Genomic DNA, 19263 nt, shown 5'->3' with positions numbered 1-19263 from the left:
AAGCCCCCAGTCCTTAAACATCTCTTTAAGACTGGTTCAGCTTAAAAGTCATTCAATTGTCCCATCTTTCAGCTTCTTCTTTATCCTTATAAACCACCTGCACTTTGAGCCTTATTTGTCCTTAGAGGATCTAAGAACCTATGTAGTAACTGTTTCTAAGCCAAGGAGAAGCTGGTAAACCTTTTAGTCTCTCAAGGGCTCATTTATTATGGAAAACAGCTTGTACAGTGGTACCTCGGGTTACAGACGCTTCAGGTTACAGAAGCTTCAGGTTACAGACTCCGCTAACCCAGAAATAGTACCTTGGGTTAAGAACTTTGCTTCAGGATGAGAACAGAAATTGCGGTGCGGTGGCAGCGGGAGGCCGCATTAGCTAAAGTGCTTCAGGTTAAGAACAGTTTCAGGTTAAGAACGGACCTCCAGAACGAATTAAGTTCTTAACCCGTGGTACCACTGTACAAGGTTAGAGCCTTCAAAGTATTGTTCAGATGAATAAAATCTTCTCTGTAAAGTGGTATGCCCAACTTCTATATCGTATACTACCATTGCCAGGATGTTATCAAATACTGTTTGATGTCAGGATCTTTTACATTCCACCAGTTGTAACAGATTTTGTCAGAATGGCTTTTGTTTGGCTTTCAGTGGCTTAATTTTAGCAGTCTGACTGACTTTTCCCTTTGTCCCAGGCACCATCAGAAGTGTCATTAAACAAACATTCTAGATGCATTAGAATTGATAGTTTCAACAGTGTCAGAACACTTTTTTGAAAAAAAAAAGATACTCAGCAGTTTCATGGTAAAAAAATAAACAGCAACTTTTGGAATCTCCTTAGTCCTAATGTAGCTATTGCTGGAAATTGAGTGCATAGTGTGAGTTAAAAAAACTCACATTGTGCAAGTAATAATATTCTAGTACAGAGTACCATTGAATATAGAAACTTTGTGCTAGATCCCATGTTCCTGAGATTGACAGAAGAGAGTTGAATATATGTGTTTGTAAGGGGGGGGTATTGTTGGGGGGGTTATTGTTTTGTTTTTGTTTTAACTATTTATTTTGTTTTTTTTATCCTGTATTTTTATCTTGTGAACAGCCCTGAGATCGGATGCAGAGCAATATATAAATTTAATAAATAAAAAAATAGGCCTTAAATGCAAATTTAAATGCTATGTTAATTAACATTCTTATCTAAATACTGTTTCAAAAACTGGTCGGACTAGTCTCTGGTTGTTCTTCAAGTGTTTTTATTGGTCTACTTCTATTAGAAGAACTCATTCATTGCTCAAGATGGTATTTTTTTTATGTTGTAAATGTATGAGACTATAAATTGAAAGTTTATTACTCTGTGAGGTAGGAAGTTTTAAATAACACCAGATTCTATACATGGAAGTAAGTCATACAGATTATGGGGCTGAACTCTAGAGTAAGTGTGCATAGGATTGAAATCAGTGGGATTTAAGCAGCATGACTGTGCAGGATTGTATCCTTAGTGTTTTATACCTTCGCTGTTTATGTGTCCATAGTGCTGTTCCTGAGCACTGAATTACTGTGCAATTCTCTATTATAGCAGTATACACTTTGAAATATTTTTGTGATTGAATCCTTAATCATGGTCTGTAAAAAAAAGGTAAAGATCAAGGACCCCAGGATGGTCAAGTCCAGCCAAAGGCAACTATGGGGTTATGGCACTCATCTCACTTTTTAGGCCGAGGGAGCCGGCATTTGTCCACAGACAGCTTTCCGAGTCATGTGGCCAGCATAACTAAACCGCTTCTCGCACAACAGGACACCATGACGAGTGCCAGAGCATGCGGAAACACCGTTTACCTTCCAGCCTCAGCAATACCTATTTATCTGCTTGCACTGGTTGTGCTTTCGAACTGCTAGTTTAGCAGAAGCTAGGACAGAGCAACAGGAGATCACCCCATCATGCGGATTCAAACCACCAACCTTCTGATCAGCAAGCCCAAGAGGCTCAGTGCTTTAGATCACAGCGCCACCCACTCCCCTCATGGTGTATGTGCCCTAGTAATTTAGGAAAATACTATAATAAAATTCATTTTGAGTATCTAAATAAAAACAAGATTGGTGTTTATACTCGAAATTGTTAAAATACAACATAGCAGCATTTGTTTAAAAACAACAACTTTAGCCTTCTTTTAAAGAACCTGGGTGCAAAGTAGCATATTGTTAGGTGCCAGTGTGGTGTAGTGGTTAAGAGCAGTAGACTTGTAATCTGGTGAACCGGATTTGCATCCCCGCTCCTCCACATGCAGCTGCTGGGTGACGTTGGGCTAGTCGCACTTCTCTGAAGTCTCTCAGCCTCACTCACCTCGCAGAGTGTTTGTTGTGGGGGTGGAAGGGAAAGAAGATTGTTAGCCGCTTTGAGACTTTTTAGGGTAGTGATGAAGTGGGATATCAAATCCAAACTCCTCTTCATCTAAAGTAACTCATTAAGTTACTTATTTGAACAAAAAACTAATATGCATGTCACACCTCCGGTAGTCATTACTGTCTTCTAACACTGCAATCCTATGCATATGTGGAAGTAAACTCCACTGAACTTTGTCAGGTGTAGGGCCAAATTACACATTACACTAATGTGCAAAGGATCCGTTGCCAAGCAGGGCTGTTTGCCAGTCCCACTGCTTCTAAGCAGTGGCAACAACGCCTAGAAGCAAAAGCATGAAACTTCTGTGGGCAAGTGTTGTGCCCTTCTAGCTCTTGCTCCCTCCCCCCCCATATTTTTTTCTGGTACACTATGATCTACTCTGAAAGCTGAAACAGTGGGGGTATAGCTGATGACAAAACTTTGCAGTAGGAAAAGCAGGTTAAGCTTGCCTCTATCCTAAGCATGTCTTAAATACTGTGTTTTACTGGTGAAATCTGTCTTTGGAAAACCATGGTTTTAATTTACAGTGGTACCTCGGTTTAAGAACAGTCCGATTTAAGAATGATTCAGTTTACAAACTCCGCAAAACCAGAAATAGTGTCCCATTTTGAGAACTTTACCTCGGGCTAAGAACGGAATCCGAACAGTGGAAGGGTACCGGCAGCAGGAGGCCTCATTAGGGAAAGTGTGCCTTGGTTTAAGAATGGTTTCGGTTTAAGAACGGACTTCCGGAATGGATCAAGTTTGTAAGTCAAGGTACCACTGTATTCCCCTACCCAGAAATCTAGTAGAATGTTCATGCATAAACAGGTGCTGTTTCTGCAGTACCTCCTGTTCCCCCCCACTCCAAATTCACTACCCTGTTTACTATTTGAAAGGTACCAACTGGTACCTGCTAGAAGATCACTTATAATGGATCATTTTTCAGTGAAGTACTAGGAGTATGGGGCTACTACTATGTACAAGTCTGGGAGTTTTAGATTAAATGCTAAAAAATACTTGTCAAAATTCCACAAATTGTTAGTTGCTTTAAAATCAAGGATTTAAATGTAAATCAAATTAATCTTATGGATCTTTAGCTATTGTCGTACAGGTTCTGCATACTATCAAAACAACCAGAAATGTTTTCAGTGTCCATTCTCAGATGTTATCACACAAGTAATGGAGTTTTGCAGGTAGCATCACTGTAGATAGTTATGGTATATTTGTAAACTTGGTACACATGCAACATTTTCAGTGTCCATTCTCAGACATCACTGTTGGACAATTAATGGAGCTTTACAAGTAGTTGCACATTTGGTATGTGGGTGCTGTTACAGGAACTGCTCCTCCTGTAATATTCTGGAGGTGTATGTGTGTAGGGAGGGGTTAGACAGGATTATGCATTTAAAATGTAAAATTGATGTGTGTGTGCATGAGAGAGAGGGAGCGCTTTTTGGTTTAGTTTGGTTTAGTAGATTATTAAGGCAAAACTTAAAATTTCAGTTTCTTTTATTTTATTCTTTCTAAAAATTAGAATTGTACGTGGGAAATGCATTCTTCACTCTTTGAAGTTTATGAGGAAGTCAAATGCCAGATTAACATTGTAGCCTGAAATGAAATTATTCAACCATAACAAAAAGGATGTTTACTTAGGACAATGCTGTTGGATTTGGAGACAGCAAATATTGTCATGAATATGAATTGAACCTTGCATTTTCTGTTGCTTTGCCAGCTCAATGCCTCTTTTGTGTGTGTTCTTATTGTTGAATTGGTGAGAAAGAAGAGTGCTTCTTTGGATTACCAACTTTGTCCCTATATTCATTATGTGATAGAAACAAATTCTTCTAGTAGCCTTTTTACAATGGTATTTGCTTAGATTACGGTAATTTTATGAAACTGTTCTCATTTATCTTGGTTCACAGTTCACCAAAACAGAACACAGTTATGGTGAACATCCCTGGCAAAGTTGTACTTTCCAAAGAGTACTCTGTGTGTGCAAGAGAACTTTTGGGAATTTATATCTCTTACAATCATAGGTAGTGTCAAATGGTGTCAAATGTCTAATAGTAATAACTCTATATTTGGAAATTTACTTAGGTGCTGTAATTTTAGAGTTCATTTGCCCTCTTTTGAAATTAAGGGCTGAATTAAAAATAAGGGCTGAATTAAAGAATTCTGGATAAATGAAGAAATATTTTTAAAGGGAAATAAATCTTTTTTCATATTTATTTATCTTCTGCTTTTAAACAGTGACAGTAAGGACACTGGTAAGGTACTGTGCATCTTTTACACTTCTATTATGGTTATAGGCTGATGTCTCACATGCGCATGAACATTTACTTGATAGCTCAAGATGAGGACTTGCAGCTGAATGTGTGAAATAAATCCACTGAAAAGCATAGTGTTTAAAGGGATTTGAAAGGTGGTATTTGATCTTTGAAACCTATCATTTCACGATTCAGCCTTCTATATATCTTATTTACTAGATTTGTAATTTGTTATTTACAGATAGTTTTCCAAAATATTACGACATTTATATTTACAATAAGTTCCAGAGGAAGAAGGGGGAAAAGGGCAGCCACTTCTTCTATTTGCCAACTTTTAAATTCATTAAATGCTGAAAAAATTAATTTGACTAAAGTTAGACTAGATTGGGAAAAAGTTGCTGCAGCATCATAGGTGAATATTAGAGCAAGCATTAGTTGCCCCTATACAAGCAGCAAGAGGCAAACTACCTCACTTATTCTCTCTGGCTGGGAGCCACAGTGCTATCCCAGGTATTGGTCAATTAAAGCCAGGGGATGCACCTTTGAAAGCCTCAATGATCCAACCAGGGAAGGGGTATAATACTTGCATTACTTATTCTCTTCTTCCCCTGGTCCAAAATATTGGTAGACAATTTTTGGTGGTTATGCTTTGCCCCTTCCAATAAAATTCTAGAGTGGTGGGAATTTTGTGGAGCTAGATTAAAAAGTGCAACAACCATAGTTTTCTAAAGCTTTTGAAGAAAGGTTTTCTCAAGTTTTTGAAAAAAAACTTTGATGAAGCCATAGTGACACTCAAGCTCACAATGAAGTCCATGTGTTATACCTATTTTCAGGCAGTGTAGTTCTGAGTTTTGGGTCTTATCTAAATCTTACCTGTTGTTACTTACCCCATTGATTCCCAGTTTGTTTTAGCAACAACACAATCCTGTCCAGTGCAGGATTTGTAAAAGAAAGTATACAGAGTGTCAGCAGGCATATAGATATAGGTCATCCTGTTGACATTGTGTACCTAGAACAGGTGTGGGAAAACTTAGTTGCTGAACTACAGCTCCCATCATCCTAGTCCATTGACCAGGCTTGCTGGGGCTGTTGGGAGTTGTAGTTCAGCAACATCTGGAGGGTCAAAGGTTCTCCATACCTCACTTAAACTTTTAAAAATCTATTATCTTCTTCAATGGGGTTGTTCTATGATGGATCACAACCCCTTCAAAACATCTGTGCTGTTGACTCTCAAACCTTGAGATTGTTGAAATATATACTTTAAAAAAAATAATCAATTTGAGTCGTGCAGCACAAATTGGGTCTACCAGGTCATTTTTTTTAAACAATGTGGAGTAAAGTTTTTTCAGGGGCCCTTCTGAGATTAGGGGCCCTGAAGCTTAAGCTTCATTAGTTTCATAGTACGTCCCCGTCCCCCCTGTATAGGATATGTATTTTAGAGGCCTAGAAGTGAGGGAGTACCCCCAGACTGCACCTGCTCCACCAGAGGGAGTTGAACCAATTCAGTACAGGCAACTGACTATTTCTCAGATCGAGAAGCCACTCACCATGCCTCCATCTTTCCAGAATTCAAACTCAGTTTATGGACCCACATATGGGGAGGGGGGATGTTCAATTAATGTTGCAGAAGTATCTCTTCAATATTAGTATTAGTTTTCACTAGCCCCTTGTTTGTCTCTGCATTGAAAAACAATTGCCCTAACTTTTCAGTTTGCTGGAAATGTGTCTTTTTGAGAAGGAGGCAGGCATACATTGGGGAACTAATGTATCAGTGGATTTAGGGTTTCAAAACTAGAAATGATTTTTTGTTGTGCCAGAAGAAATTTAATGTATATAAAATAGATTATTTTAAACATATTTAGTAAGAATATAAGCTGATACTACTTACAGGGTAGATCTGCATCTGCAGAAAGGTATTTTATTTTAGGTAAATGCTTAATTGCTTTATGTGTGAACGTAAACACAAGAGGCTTTTGAGACTTGCTGTTTTACTGATAGCAAGCATTTAATTTGTTCTTTGCGGTGATTGAATGGTGTTTTGAAAATTAAGCTTTTGTTGAAAATAATAATCAAATAGTGGACTTGGTTTACATGATAACTTTGTTATGTCTGTGTTGATAATGAAGTTAGTTGTTTGAGATTGAAAAGTCATATTCGAGCAACCAAATCCAGATATTAGAATGCAGTGAATGTATTTAACTTCTTTCAGTAGAAATTAACTGCTGATGCTTTTGAAGCCATTCAGATCAGTTGGTGGTGGTGGCAAGACAAAGCACACTTGCTGGGCAGACCTCCTGAAACCTCTGGTCTGTGAACCAATCTTGACCTGAAAGACCATTTCCCTTAACCATGCCCATCCACTGATGTGACTGATGATGTTAGCTGATGGGTGGGAGGTCAGGGTTTAATTTTGCCTTGGCTGCATGCCCTGCTCCCAGCAGGGAACAAGATTGCATGGGCAAGGCAGAAGGATTTACTCTGATCTGCTGAAGGGTGGGGATTAAAATGCTTTTCAAAAGCACTGCTTGAAGCAGTTCCTACACTTCTCCAGCAGTTGGCTGAGCAGCAGTGGTAACTGTGCTGCTGTCCATGTATGGTCTTGCCGGAGAAGTGCACAAACTGCACTTTTGAGAAGTGTTTTAAGGCAGTCTCTGTACTCCTGTTTCATCTGAAGTGGGACTGCAGGAGTTGCCTTAACGTGTTTCTCAAAAGCACTGTTTGAAGTATTCTCCCCTTCTTTAAATGAAGTCAAAGTTTAGGGCCAACTAGATGTTACAAGAAAAACGTTTGGTTCTCAACACAGTCTTTCTGTTTTAATGCTGGAATGCATTTGCAAGGAAGACTTTGCAGGTGCAGGAGAAACTAAGTGCCCTTCTTACTCACCAGTATACTTTGGGAAGTCTATATGATTCCTGTATTTGCTTTTACCTTATTGAAAGTGTGGCATGGCCATGTATTTTCCAAGTTTGCCTTTGGGCACTTTTAAAACTAGATCTAAGATTAACAGTGCTACCTGGGAGACAGTGCTCAATGTGTGAACTGAAGAAAGTTATCTTTGCTATAGCATAACACATTCTACACTTTACTAAACTGAAAGTGTGAGAAGGATTCAATGAAGTAAACTTAGGGTCTAAATAGACTTACACCGTTTTTTGAGAAGGAGGCAGGCAAGATCCTTACAAATCCCGCTGAGGATTTGTGCAACAGATTGCAGTCTCCTGTTCCCAGCAACACTCAAACTCAATATCTTAGTACAGGAAGCCACACAGAGCTTCAGATATGGTCTGAGCAGAGGCGCCAGGAATGCCTTGTAGTGGGAAATTGTCTGTGTATTATTGCTGCTCAACTGGGAATTCAGCCTGGCCACAGCTTCCACAGAGAGCAGTAGCTGACTGACTCAGCAGTGGGCTTCTGCAGGTGCCCTCTGTGTTGACTGCTGATGCTGGGACTGAATCCAGATTGGCTGAATGAGAAGAGTCTCCCCTTTTTTCTTGCAGTGGAAATAATTTTCCAAGTAATATATATCTTCTCTTTTGTAAGTGTATTAAATTCTATAATTTTCCATTGGAAAAACATTTGACTAAAGAGTTCAAATAGCCATTCAGTCCCATAGGCAAATTGCTATCTGTTATCCTATGCTGCCTCTCAGGGTTGTTATGAGGATAAAATGGGGAAGAACTTCTCAGGAAATTTTGTAGTTTTGTTGTAATGATATATATGTATGCACACCATAGGAGGGGGACTTGTTTAGTAATTAATATAGCAAAATGAATAATTGTATTTAGCAGGTTTTTCCAGTTTTTAATTATTACTATTCTACATGTCGGAGCAAGTGCATATCCTTGTTTGTATGATTCAACTGTTTAATCAAATTTAGCAACTCGTAACTTAGCACAGTTACGGCTCTTATTAAATGCAGGCAATTGTAATAAAATTAGATTTAGTAGAGAACTGCTGTAGATCTGCTTTGCGTGCAGAAGATCCCTGGTTCAGCTCCTTGTGTCTCCAGGTGAGGCTGGGAGAAACTCAATCAAAAGCTTTGGAAATCCTCTGCCAGTCAGTGTGGACAATACTGAACTAGATCAACCAATGATCTAACTCTGTATAGGGCAGTTTCCTTCATAGAGGCAGACCCTCTGAGCCATCTTGCTAATTATCTTGCTTTCAAACAGGCGATTCTGTTACAAAACATGCATACATGATTACTCATTGAAAGCCATATTCTTCCTTAGCTGTTGAACTTTTAAGAATTTTTCTAATTCTTCTCAATAAATTTCCTTCTTCTAATTTGAACCATAGAAGCCATATGGACAGACAGTTATTTCCCCTTTTTATGACCTTTACCTATTTGAAAACTGTCAATTGGGTGATTTGACTTTTAAATCAAGGCAATTTAAGTAATTGATTAAAAAGAAAAACAAAACAAAAAACAAATCAGGTTCCAGCTATAATTCCAGAACAGGAATCTGTACTAATTGGTGTTTTAATTTTAAAAATACCCATTTGACATTATCTATTTATACTACCCAGAGGTATAAATAATCTGAAACTTCTGGTCGTTCAGCTTTATGTCTTTTTCTCTGCAGAAAACATGCATTTATTAAGAGGAGCGTTAGGCAATTGTACATTATTGAAATGGGGGAAGTTAAGATTTCTGCCCTTCTGATCAGTGTTCTGGAAAGGTTATTAAATAAGATATTTAATTAGGGAGTATGTGATGACCAGTACACTTGTATTGGATATATTCTGCAATTCTATTCAAGTTTTCTGTTTAACCACATTTTTCATTTATTTCTGCAGCTGAATGGCATTAGAGTGGTGGATGAACCTATGGAGGAAGGAGAACCATATTCCTATGAAGTAAGTTCATGCATAAGTTCTTAAGGGTGGGAACTGCCATCAAAATATTTTGAGTTTCGTATTTTCTTTTGGATGCTTTATTTAGGAACCAAACTAGGAGAAAACTTGGAGGACAAAATGAGAGGTAAAAGAGAAGTAATAGAAATTTACTCTGCTTCTTCAGTAGAAAAGTTCAGGATTTTTTTCCTATGTGCCCGAGTGTATGACATAGGTGATGCACATAGGTGATGTGTAACCTTGCTTGAAATAGTTTGACTTTCAAGATTTGCAGTATTGATGCAAATCAAGTAGTATTTTTAATGAATTTTTGTTCCATATGTGTTGGATACATATCTGATGCTTGTTTGGGTGAGGAAAGCCGTATACTGGCAGCAGGCAGCCTGAATGACATTTTGTTTCAGAAGGAAGAAGTAACTACAAATTATTATAATTTTTAGAATCTATTTTTATTGTTACTGAAAGCAGTCTTGGAAATAAATGCTTAATACTTAATAGTTCACAGAACTATTTTTTGCCTGCCTGCTTACATGTGCTGGTTAGTCATTTATAGCCTTAACAAATGGAGAGGGCCTGTTATGCAAAGCTCTTCCTGATCACTTTGAATGGAACCATGCTTATTTGCCATAGGCAATTTAGATGGTGCTAGTTACAAGCCTGGTTGAAAGAAAAAAATAGTTCTTAAAATGTTTTATCATAAGACACTATGTTTTTAGTGGCGTTTGCTTTTATCTGTAAGCTGCCTTGAGTCCCACCAGGGAAAAAGGTGAGGTAGAAATAAATAAATCACCATCAACATCATCACCACCACTTTGGAATGCTACAACATTTTCTGATGTTTAAATTACTTTTGAGCAGTACCAGCCAGCCTGAAATAGACTCAAGTGTGTTTAAGGCAAATATGTTAATTTTATAGGCATTCTGTCCAGTAAAGGTATACAGACAGTGTTCTGGATTGTATTTAATTTCCTTAGACTTTCTGTGTGGTGTTACTTTGCTCTGATTTTCATTTGACTGATAATCATATAGTAAAGTTCTGATGCCTTAAATAATTTCCAAATTCTTTCTCAGGGGATCCAGTGAAAGTATTTTATTTTAAATACTGTTTTTTGTTTTCTAATGCTTGACCTGTAAGCAAAACTTCTAGGTCTCTAACATCAGTACTGGCATCTGAGTGATGTGCTATTGGGTCTAATTCTTTTTTATTAGTTGGCTTCTTCTTTGGTTTATATATTAGTGCTATATATAGTGACTACATAAGCAATCTATGGAATGCATAGCCTGGGTGTTATCTTGGATATTAGGCAATGAGTGCTATCTTCGATATTAGGCACACATGATTCTGAGTATTGCATACATTAAGAGCAGGATTCCTCAACCTGGCGTCTTTCCATCAGCCTGGCTAGCTTTTTCAATGGTCAGGGATGATGGTAGTTATAGCCCAGCAACATCTGAAGGGGACCAGGTTAGGGAAGACTGTTGTAGGGGATGTTTCATATTCCCCATTCCTCTAATGTCTGGCAGTATACCTTATTTGCACTTGGTGGCAATACACAGATTGGCTCAGATGATGTGATAGCATGAAATATCATTTACAAACATTATGATTGCTGAGGCAACACAGAATCCTTACAGTGCATATTTTGTGAAGGGAAGGGAAGTTGTTAGTTTGGAAGGCATTGAAACATGGACAAAGGCAGAAAAAGATTTCTGTGTCTGACTGGAGATAGAGAATATTTGAGACATGTCCCCAGTCCAGTTTTCAGTATTAATAAAATGTAATTAATACATTAAAAGCCACACAAGCTTAAAATAAGAGCAGCCCAGACCTGGAGCTGGTCTTTGCCTGCCTTCCCCTATCTCTGGAATCATTCCAACAGGGTATTTGGTGGGTGAGGGGCCATTCCAGTAGGTGCCTAGTGTTGTGAAGTGCTTTATAAATAACTGTCAGTACTTTGTTGCTTCTGGAAGCACTCCCCTTATCCTGGCATATGTTATCCATTAGGTTGGCTAGGGCAGTTTCTGTGCCAAGAACAAGCCTAGAACTAGACTGAAATGAAACGAGACAATCAGTTTCATCCACTTGCTCAAGTAGCTTGCCTAAGAAGGTGATTTGTGGGTATTTTTGACCAGCTGATGATTGGTTGAAATCTTCAAGGTTTGAAGAGAGTTTCTTCATTAGTGGTTTTACAACAGTCTTAATCAAATATGCTGATGACATCCAGCTCTAAATTTAAGTTACTAAGTTTCCAAATGCTGTTATCTTTGTCCTAAATCCAGGGTCCAGAAGCTATGGTCAAGTGGAAGAGGGGTAACAGATTGAAGTTGAATTCAGACAAGTAAGAAGTGATGATAGATCTTCCTATAATTTATGGGGCTGTAATCTCCCCACTGGAACAGCTTTGGAACCTGGGAGTTATTTTTGATTCAGTCCTGCTTTTTGATAAGCAGCTTGCTGTTGCAGCCAAGAGTGCTTTGTTACAAAGTGCAAAAGACATAGCTAAATTTAGGTGAAAGGCAACTCTGAAGAAGTCTAGAATTGAGGAATAGTTCTATGCTGGGGATGGAGAGGAACTGGAGTTAAGAATAGAGTAACTAAAGGAAGTGGAGTCGACTTGGCAGCGGGCTGTATAGGAGCTGATGTAAAGCCTGGGTAATATAAAAGGCTGTATGAACAGGAAAGAAGTGGGAAAATAAGAGCATTGGAGGACACGGCCAGGTGCCAAGTAGTCCTAGGATCGTGGACTCTAGATCTGACGGAACTATTGTCTCACCCAAAGGTGAGATAGAAGGTGGCTTCTGCTAGTTGTGGCTTCTTTTGTTACTGAAGCAGTGTGATAGAGGCAGCAACCATTTTAGGTGTGTCCAATTGATGCGCGACTGCCAATGCACAGGTCCTTTTGGACCTGGAAGAAGGCAAAATGAGGGCTGAATATGGGCAGGAGGTGCTTATCCATGTTCTGCTGATACGTGTGGGGGCCAGGAATGGAACCTCCGTGCAAAATTGTTGCCGCCTATATTAAGCTGTGGACTCCTGCTTATTAGTAGTGTGCTTCATTTTAAAACGGAAGAAGTCTTAGTTTAGGCAAGGAGAGTATCTGCATTAAAAACACGCACACACCATAATATTCATACCTGATACTTTATTTTACAAGCAATAAAATACCACATGCAGTTCTAAATTACATAACAATGAGTATTCAAGGAAACAGTGAGTGAGGTTGGTGTTTATAGATCATAGGGCAGACAGAGCAAGTTCTTCAAATCAGGACCTGAAAAGGATGGATGACTTGTTCATAGCTTGGTTGCTCAACTTTGGCTGTGATGGTGGTTGTGTGATCTGATTTTTTTGGCTTTAAAGTCAGGGTGGGGGAAGAAGAGGAAGTAATAGTACTGTGGGACCAGCTTGACAACCTGCAGCAGAATTGGTACAATATTCTGGACCACCCCCCTGGACCTTCATTTATGTTGCAGATATTCTGGATTGTGACATCTTAATTAAGGGACTGGAGTAGAGAAACTAAAGGAAGTTGGCTTTAGCAGATCAAACTTGTAGGTAGATGAAGATAGGACTACAATAGCAGGAAGAAAGTAGAAGACAACAGAGGTTTAAAGAGCTGTAGTCCAAGGAACAAAATGTGCAGAAGGCTAAATCTGAAACAAAAGTAAAGTGATTGAGAGCACTATACTGTTGATAAAACCTGGTTTCTCTCCCTGATACTTATGCTCTGCTTCTTTTGCTGCTGCCCACACTGAACAGCTGTTGAGTGACCAAGTTCTTTTCTTTTGTTACATTACGTGGTTGCTACTCAATTCTTAGGATACACTGAATGTAGTTTTTTCAAATTAATGAATATAACTGAATAGCACATGGGATCTAGAATTACTCAGCCAGGACCTCGGATTTATATTACAGGAGACTATTCCATGGACAATTGTATGATTGCTTTTTCCTGTTGAATTCTTATTTAATGACTGTTGCCAAGTTCCACAGAAACAAATTGTGATGTCATAGGATAGTAACTTAAGGTAGAAGAAGAAAATAGAAACAGATGAATGACTAAAATGGTTTTTCATGCAAATGTTCCAGTTTATTGAAATATGAAAACAGCATTGTTGAATGTCTTGTGTGTGGCATCAGCAGCTATTAAAGATTTTATTAGAGCTTATTGATATGACTTCTGTTTTTTCTGTCACTAGGCAACATGAATACTAGCATTTTAACTGTTTTTTCCTTAAGAAAAGGAGGGATGAATTTTTAATATGTGTCAGGACAGTACTTAGATGCCTTCTAATCTTATGTGAGGGAAAGATGGAGGCTCTGATGTCAGCATTTATATACATTTGAAGTTCTTAGTGGTGTTTATATCCTCAGTGCATTGTTGGAAGAAACTGAGTTCTTTAAAAACAAAGCAGATTTGTTGTTACACATCTTAAATATTCAGTTTTGAAAATGTAAGCCTTTAATTTTCTATATTTCTCATCACTGTGAGGAACTGGAACAGTTATTCAGATACTGAGGTGTCTAAGGTGTTTTATGCATATTGAGATAATAACTTGCTTTGTTGATTAATACCATCTTTTGAAATTCAAGCAGTAAATGTCTGAGAACATTGTATATATTCATTATCTACTATATATTTTGGAAAGTGGTTTGTTTATTCTCCATGCAGATGCCTCTTGAGCTATTATTGCTAAACCATGAAGGCTTCTGAGGTGAGGGTGGTGGTTTTTGTTGATGTTGGAACACTGGATGCCATTTTGAATCAAGATGGCAGCTTGAAACATGACTTTGGTGTAACTTCACTGGATTTTCAGTGCAGTGGGTGCAAACTGCACCAATTTCATTCTTGGCACAATTGTTCCTGACGTGGGAGCAGCTATTTTTTTATCAACCTTGGAACACTGGATGCACTTTCAAATTAGGATGATAGTCCAAAACGTGACTTGGGCATGACTTTGTCTGATTTTTCACATGACTGGTACAAACTGCACTGATTCAAACTTGGCATGAAGGTTCCTGAGGTTGGGACAGCAATTTTTGTTAACGTGGAGCTTCTGGCTGTCATTCTGAATCAAGATGCTGGACAGAAACATGACTGGTGTGATTTTGCCCAATTTGGCATTAAGCATCCATTTGTATGCCTCTGAAGATATTGTTACCCAGTTTACCATGACTTTGCCAAATTTGAACCAATAGTTCCAACCAGTACTAATTTGGATGGCTCTGAAGATAGCATTGCCAAATTTGGCAGGACAGTTGCAACCTATGCAGTTTTGGATGCCTCTGAAAATATTTTTCACTGAACTTGGCATGAGGATTCCCAAGGTGGAAGAGGCAGACTTCCTATGTTTAGACACCAAGTGCCATGTTGAATCAAGATGGCAGACCAAATAAACCATAACTAAATACTAGCATTCTGCACCAGCTGGAGCTGCTGAATCAGACCCAAGGGCAGCCCCATATAGAACCTATTAAAGTAATCTAGCCTTGAAGTTGCCAATGTGTGGACGACAGTGGTTAAGCTATCCTTGTCCAGGAACAGCTGTAGTTGGCAAACCAGAGGAAAGTGGTGAAAGGCATTCCTAGCCTTCTCCTTCCCCCATGACTATGAGACTGTCATCTCTGTTTTATTCACCTCGTTTCACACCTAACTTCTAACCACTTAGCCTACTTAAACTGTAAACACTTGGTCAAACATTTTACCCATAGTCCCAAACTTACACTACCTTGCACAGTGATTTGTAATTTTATGTTGATAAAACAGCAACATACTTCATATCCTAAGCATTTATTTTCTGTTTGTAGACAATGAATTAATCTCAAGGTCTGATAATCTCGTTGCTTCCTCACAACCAATATAAGGATCTGCTAGAGACTATGTCTCTGAGAGGACTTGGACAATGTTGTAACTATTGCCTGCAGTATCCTCCCCACTCAGTGGTTCCCTAAAAACAGGAGCTTTTCAATAGAAAAAGGAACAGTCTACTATGAAAGGATCATAGAGGCCTGAATTGTCCTTCCCATTATTATTATTATTTAAATATTATTTATCACTGCTCTTCACCAGCAGGTCTCAGGTTGTGTTACAACACTTTGAAATTCGGAATTAAAAACAATTAAAACATTCTACATTCACCAGAATAGGTGGGTTTCTGTAAACATGAATCTCAGGTGCCAAAGGCCAGGGTAAAGAGGTGTGTCATCAGTATTCCTGAACAGTTGTATAGTGAAGAGGCCAGACATACCTCCATGGGGAGGGAATTCTACCACTAAGTGGATGCCACAGGGAATGAATGCCCTCTCCTAGGCCATTGGCAACCAAACTTTTGCAGGAAGTGTAACTACCAAGGGGCCCCCCCTCTGCTGATCTTAACAACCAAGCGGGTTTGTAAGGAAGGAAGCGGTCTTTCAGATATTTGGAGCCCATGGTTTTTTTGGCTTAAATACTAAAATGAGCACCTTGAGCCTGGTAATGAACTGGTGGCCCAGGCAGCTATTTTAAAACAAGGGGTTATATAGATCATATGTGCTCTAAAAGCAACCCCAGCCAATAATTTGGGCACTGCATTTTGGACTAGTTGAAGTTTACTTCAGCAGGCTCATGTAGAGCATATTGGAATTTCCCAGAGCATGGAGTACAGTGACCAAATAATATCTGTCCAAAAGAGGCTGTAGCTGGCAAATCAGTTGTAGCTGAAAATAGGCAAACCCAGCCACCAAGGGCCTCAAGTGACAATGCTGGATCTAGGAATAGTCCTAGGCTACGAACATGCTCCTTCCAGGGGAGTGCAACCTCATCCAGAACAGGCTGTTTTCTCTCCTTCTCGACTTCAGAAATTTGAACATATAACACTCCTGTCTTTTCAGGATTCAGCTTCAGTTTGTTGGCTAACATCCAGCCCATCACCCATCCTCACTTTTTGGATAATTTGTAGTAGCACTTCTGATAGGTGGTAGTGGTATATTGTTTATGATTATACATCTATGGGCAGAGCAGCTTATTTTTATAGCACTAGCTGTAGATTGTATGAATAATAAATTATAAATAATTTCCCCTTCACAAACAGTAAAGTAGACAGATGGGGGCAGTAAAGATTATTATTTCAGTGGTCGTTATTATTCATTTTTATTTGAATAGGATGAAGGAGTTGTGAAAGAGATACCTATTACTCACCATGTGAAAGAAGGATGTGAAAAAGCAGATCCTGCACAATTTGAATTACTTAAAGTCCTTGGTCAAGGATCATTTGGAAAGGTAAGACAAAACTAGAACTGTTTATTCTAAATAATGCAATTTCATGTCATATTTGATTTCTAGTCCTGTTCATTCATCTAAAGACATACTTGATTTGTATTTAATGACTGTATAGTGAGCTATCTATGTTGGAGAGTTATTATAGTAAATTTACAAAGGACATACACTAATACCTTCTCCACTGCTTTCACAAGACGTTTTACTTTTCGAAGGTATTTTAGTCATTTTTATGATGAAACAGTACATATTGCTTTTGGTGGAAGATGGAAAAGGCATATTTGATTTACTGAGCGTAAATGATTAGCCAACACAATTGATGTTTACTGTGGTTTTATAATTTGTTGGAAGACGCCCAGAGTGGCTGGGCCAGCCCAGTCAGATGTGTGGCATATAACTAATAATTGGAAAGCTATGAAAGTGACCCTTAAACGGATGTGTATTCATCTCCACTACTATTAAAACACTAAAATGTGCGTGTTTGTGGAATGAGTTGCTAGATTCAACACAACTTAAATAATGGATATTTATTTTTCATTAGCAGTTTCACTTAGAGATAAGTTTTACACTGAAAATTCAAAATTGGGTGGTGTGGAAATATTTTTATATGATATGAACATTTTATAACAGTTTTAAAATTGGCCTAATGCAGAAGTTAACCAATCAATGGTTAGAAGATCAGGAGTGTTCCCTTCCCGCTTATATCATCTTCTTTTATATCAGGCATAGGGACTCAGCAGATTTTGCTGAACTACAATTCCTATGATCCCTGCTAGGGCTGATGGGACTTGGAAGTTCATCAGTGCCTTATGGGTCAAAGGTTATCCACTGCAATTTTATACTTTCCTTCCCGCTATGTTTCATTGTTAACTATGGTTAAGTGTTACATCTGAATCAGCAGTTTTGTTACCAGCTGTTAGATCCAAATGACAGTTTACAGCTATTATTGAAAGCTGGTTTGCTAACTAGTTTCAGCTAAAACACTTGGACTGAAATAATGTTATAGCATGGCTAGGTTATAAAAATGAAAGTAAAGTTGGGGGAAGGGGGCTAAGGGTAGTTCATAATCCTTTTTAAGCATGGTGTGACTTGACATGGTTAGCCTCTGCACCAGTATCAGAGTAAATGAATTAAGAGTGGGAGCTTTCATATATCTAGAGTACCTGGAAAGAAGTCAAACTGGCAAATTTTACAGGTTTGCAAATAATTTAAAGTCTAAGTAATATTTCAAAGCAAGTATTTTTATGTGGTTCTCTGTCAGTTCCCTTCCTCTTCCCCCAGAAACACAATAGTTCACCTTTGTGTTTAATATTTATAGATCACATGGAAGAGTAGGTACAAGTTAGCCTCTATTTTACATGAGTACACAGCCTCTTAATTAGTTCATGCTGTGGATATAAAAGCAACACCCCCATTTGTGCGGTTCAGTATGTGCACGATTGTGCCCATGCGCATTGTGCTGAATCCGGAAGTGACCTGAAAATGTCACAAATGGGCAGAATGGGGTGGGGACAAAACAAAGTTTTCAGGCATTTTCAATGTTGCTTCAAATATGTGCGGTTTCACTTAAATGCGTGGTGCATTGGAATGTAACCCGTGCATAAATTGGGGTTGCCTGTATTAAGTTTTTATTTCTGTAGTATTCAGTTTGTAGAACTGGGACTAGAAAAAACCAGGTCAGCTAGGTAAGGGAAGGATTATTCTAATCTGACATATTATCATATTGGCCACTCGGTGGTCCTGGGATTCTCCTTATCTGCAGACTTAACTGCTTGCCTGAAAGCAAGTTTGTATTTTGACTTCAACACTGGAGCATGTACCATGTGTGTACTTCAGTAATCACTCCCCTAAAAATATTTTATCATTTTTACTTCTTAAACACCTCCTGAAGCACCAAATGTATATGTAATAACATTTAAGTTTTTAAACAGGTATCATTCCGCAAGTTGTCATTTGTCCTAGGAGGTCTATAACCGTGTTCTATCAGTGTTGCATATGTAATAAAACTGTGCCAGGTTGATTGAAAAGCTGTGGTTTTCTTGTCTATTCAACTCTCTTAGACATGGTTTGTCACTTTGTCCATTAATGTTAAGTCCCTGGGGTGTGAGGTCTCAAAATAAGTCTGCATTTACAGTCTTCTAATACCTTGCAATTGTAAGCCATGCTGCATTGATCAGGTGAGTAATAAGATCCTTCTGGGAAAGCTGTTGATCAGTTTGTGAGTAGTATGATAGAAGTGCTGTTTTAGGATCAAAGTGGGTATCTTGTTTTGTGGTAAGGCCTACTTTTTTCCAAAACAAAAAGACTTTGGGGTATTGCCACCGCAGGTGGATAAATGACCGTGTGACATTACAATTTCTCCAATACATAGCTAATGCTTTTTTAGTCATTTTACTCAATAATAAAATTATACAACTAGTGTATACCTTTAAGTGCATTTTCCTGGTTCTTACTGGAGCAGATTTAAAAGGAGCTTTTCCTGGATTCTGTTCCATAAGGTATAATCTAATGG

The 19263-nt window shown here is 38.4% G+C and overlaps 1 protein-coding gene across 2 annotated transcripts in view; it reads left to right on the top strand.

The window, feature by feature from the left end:
• The window catches only part of RPS6KA6 (ribosomal protein S6 kinase A6), a 62728-nt gene that overhangs the window by 2768 nt on the left and 40697 nt on the right, over positions 1-19263 (top strand). Inside the window, exons 1-3 of one of the 2 annotated variants that reach the window (XM_080990464.1) lie at positions 8537-8647; positions 9439-9498; positions 16638-16754. In XM_080990464.1, coding sequence (XP_080846590.1) covers positions 8552-8647; positions 9439-9498; positions 16638-16754 — 273 coding nt within the window. In that variant the 5' untranslated portion in view covers positions 8537-8551. Of the gene's footprint in view, positions 1-8536; positions 8648-9438; positions 9499-16637; positions 16755-19263 lie in introns of those variants that run through there. The other variant, XM_080990463.1, reaches the window with a different exon arrangement.

This window comes from Podarcis pityusensis (assembly GCF_964106645.2).
Source record: "Podarcis pityusensis genome assembly, chromosome: Z".
Taxonomy (NCBI): domain Eukaryota; kingdom Metazoa; phylum Chordata; class Lepidosauria; order Squamata; family Lacertidae; genus Podarcis; species Podarcis pityusensis.
This window is presented reverse-complemented; position numbering and strand designations above follow the sequence as displayed.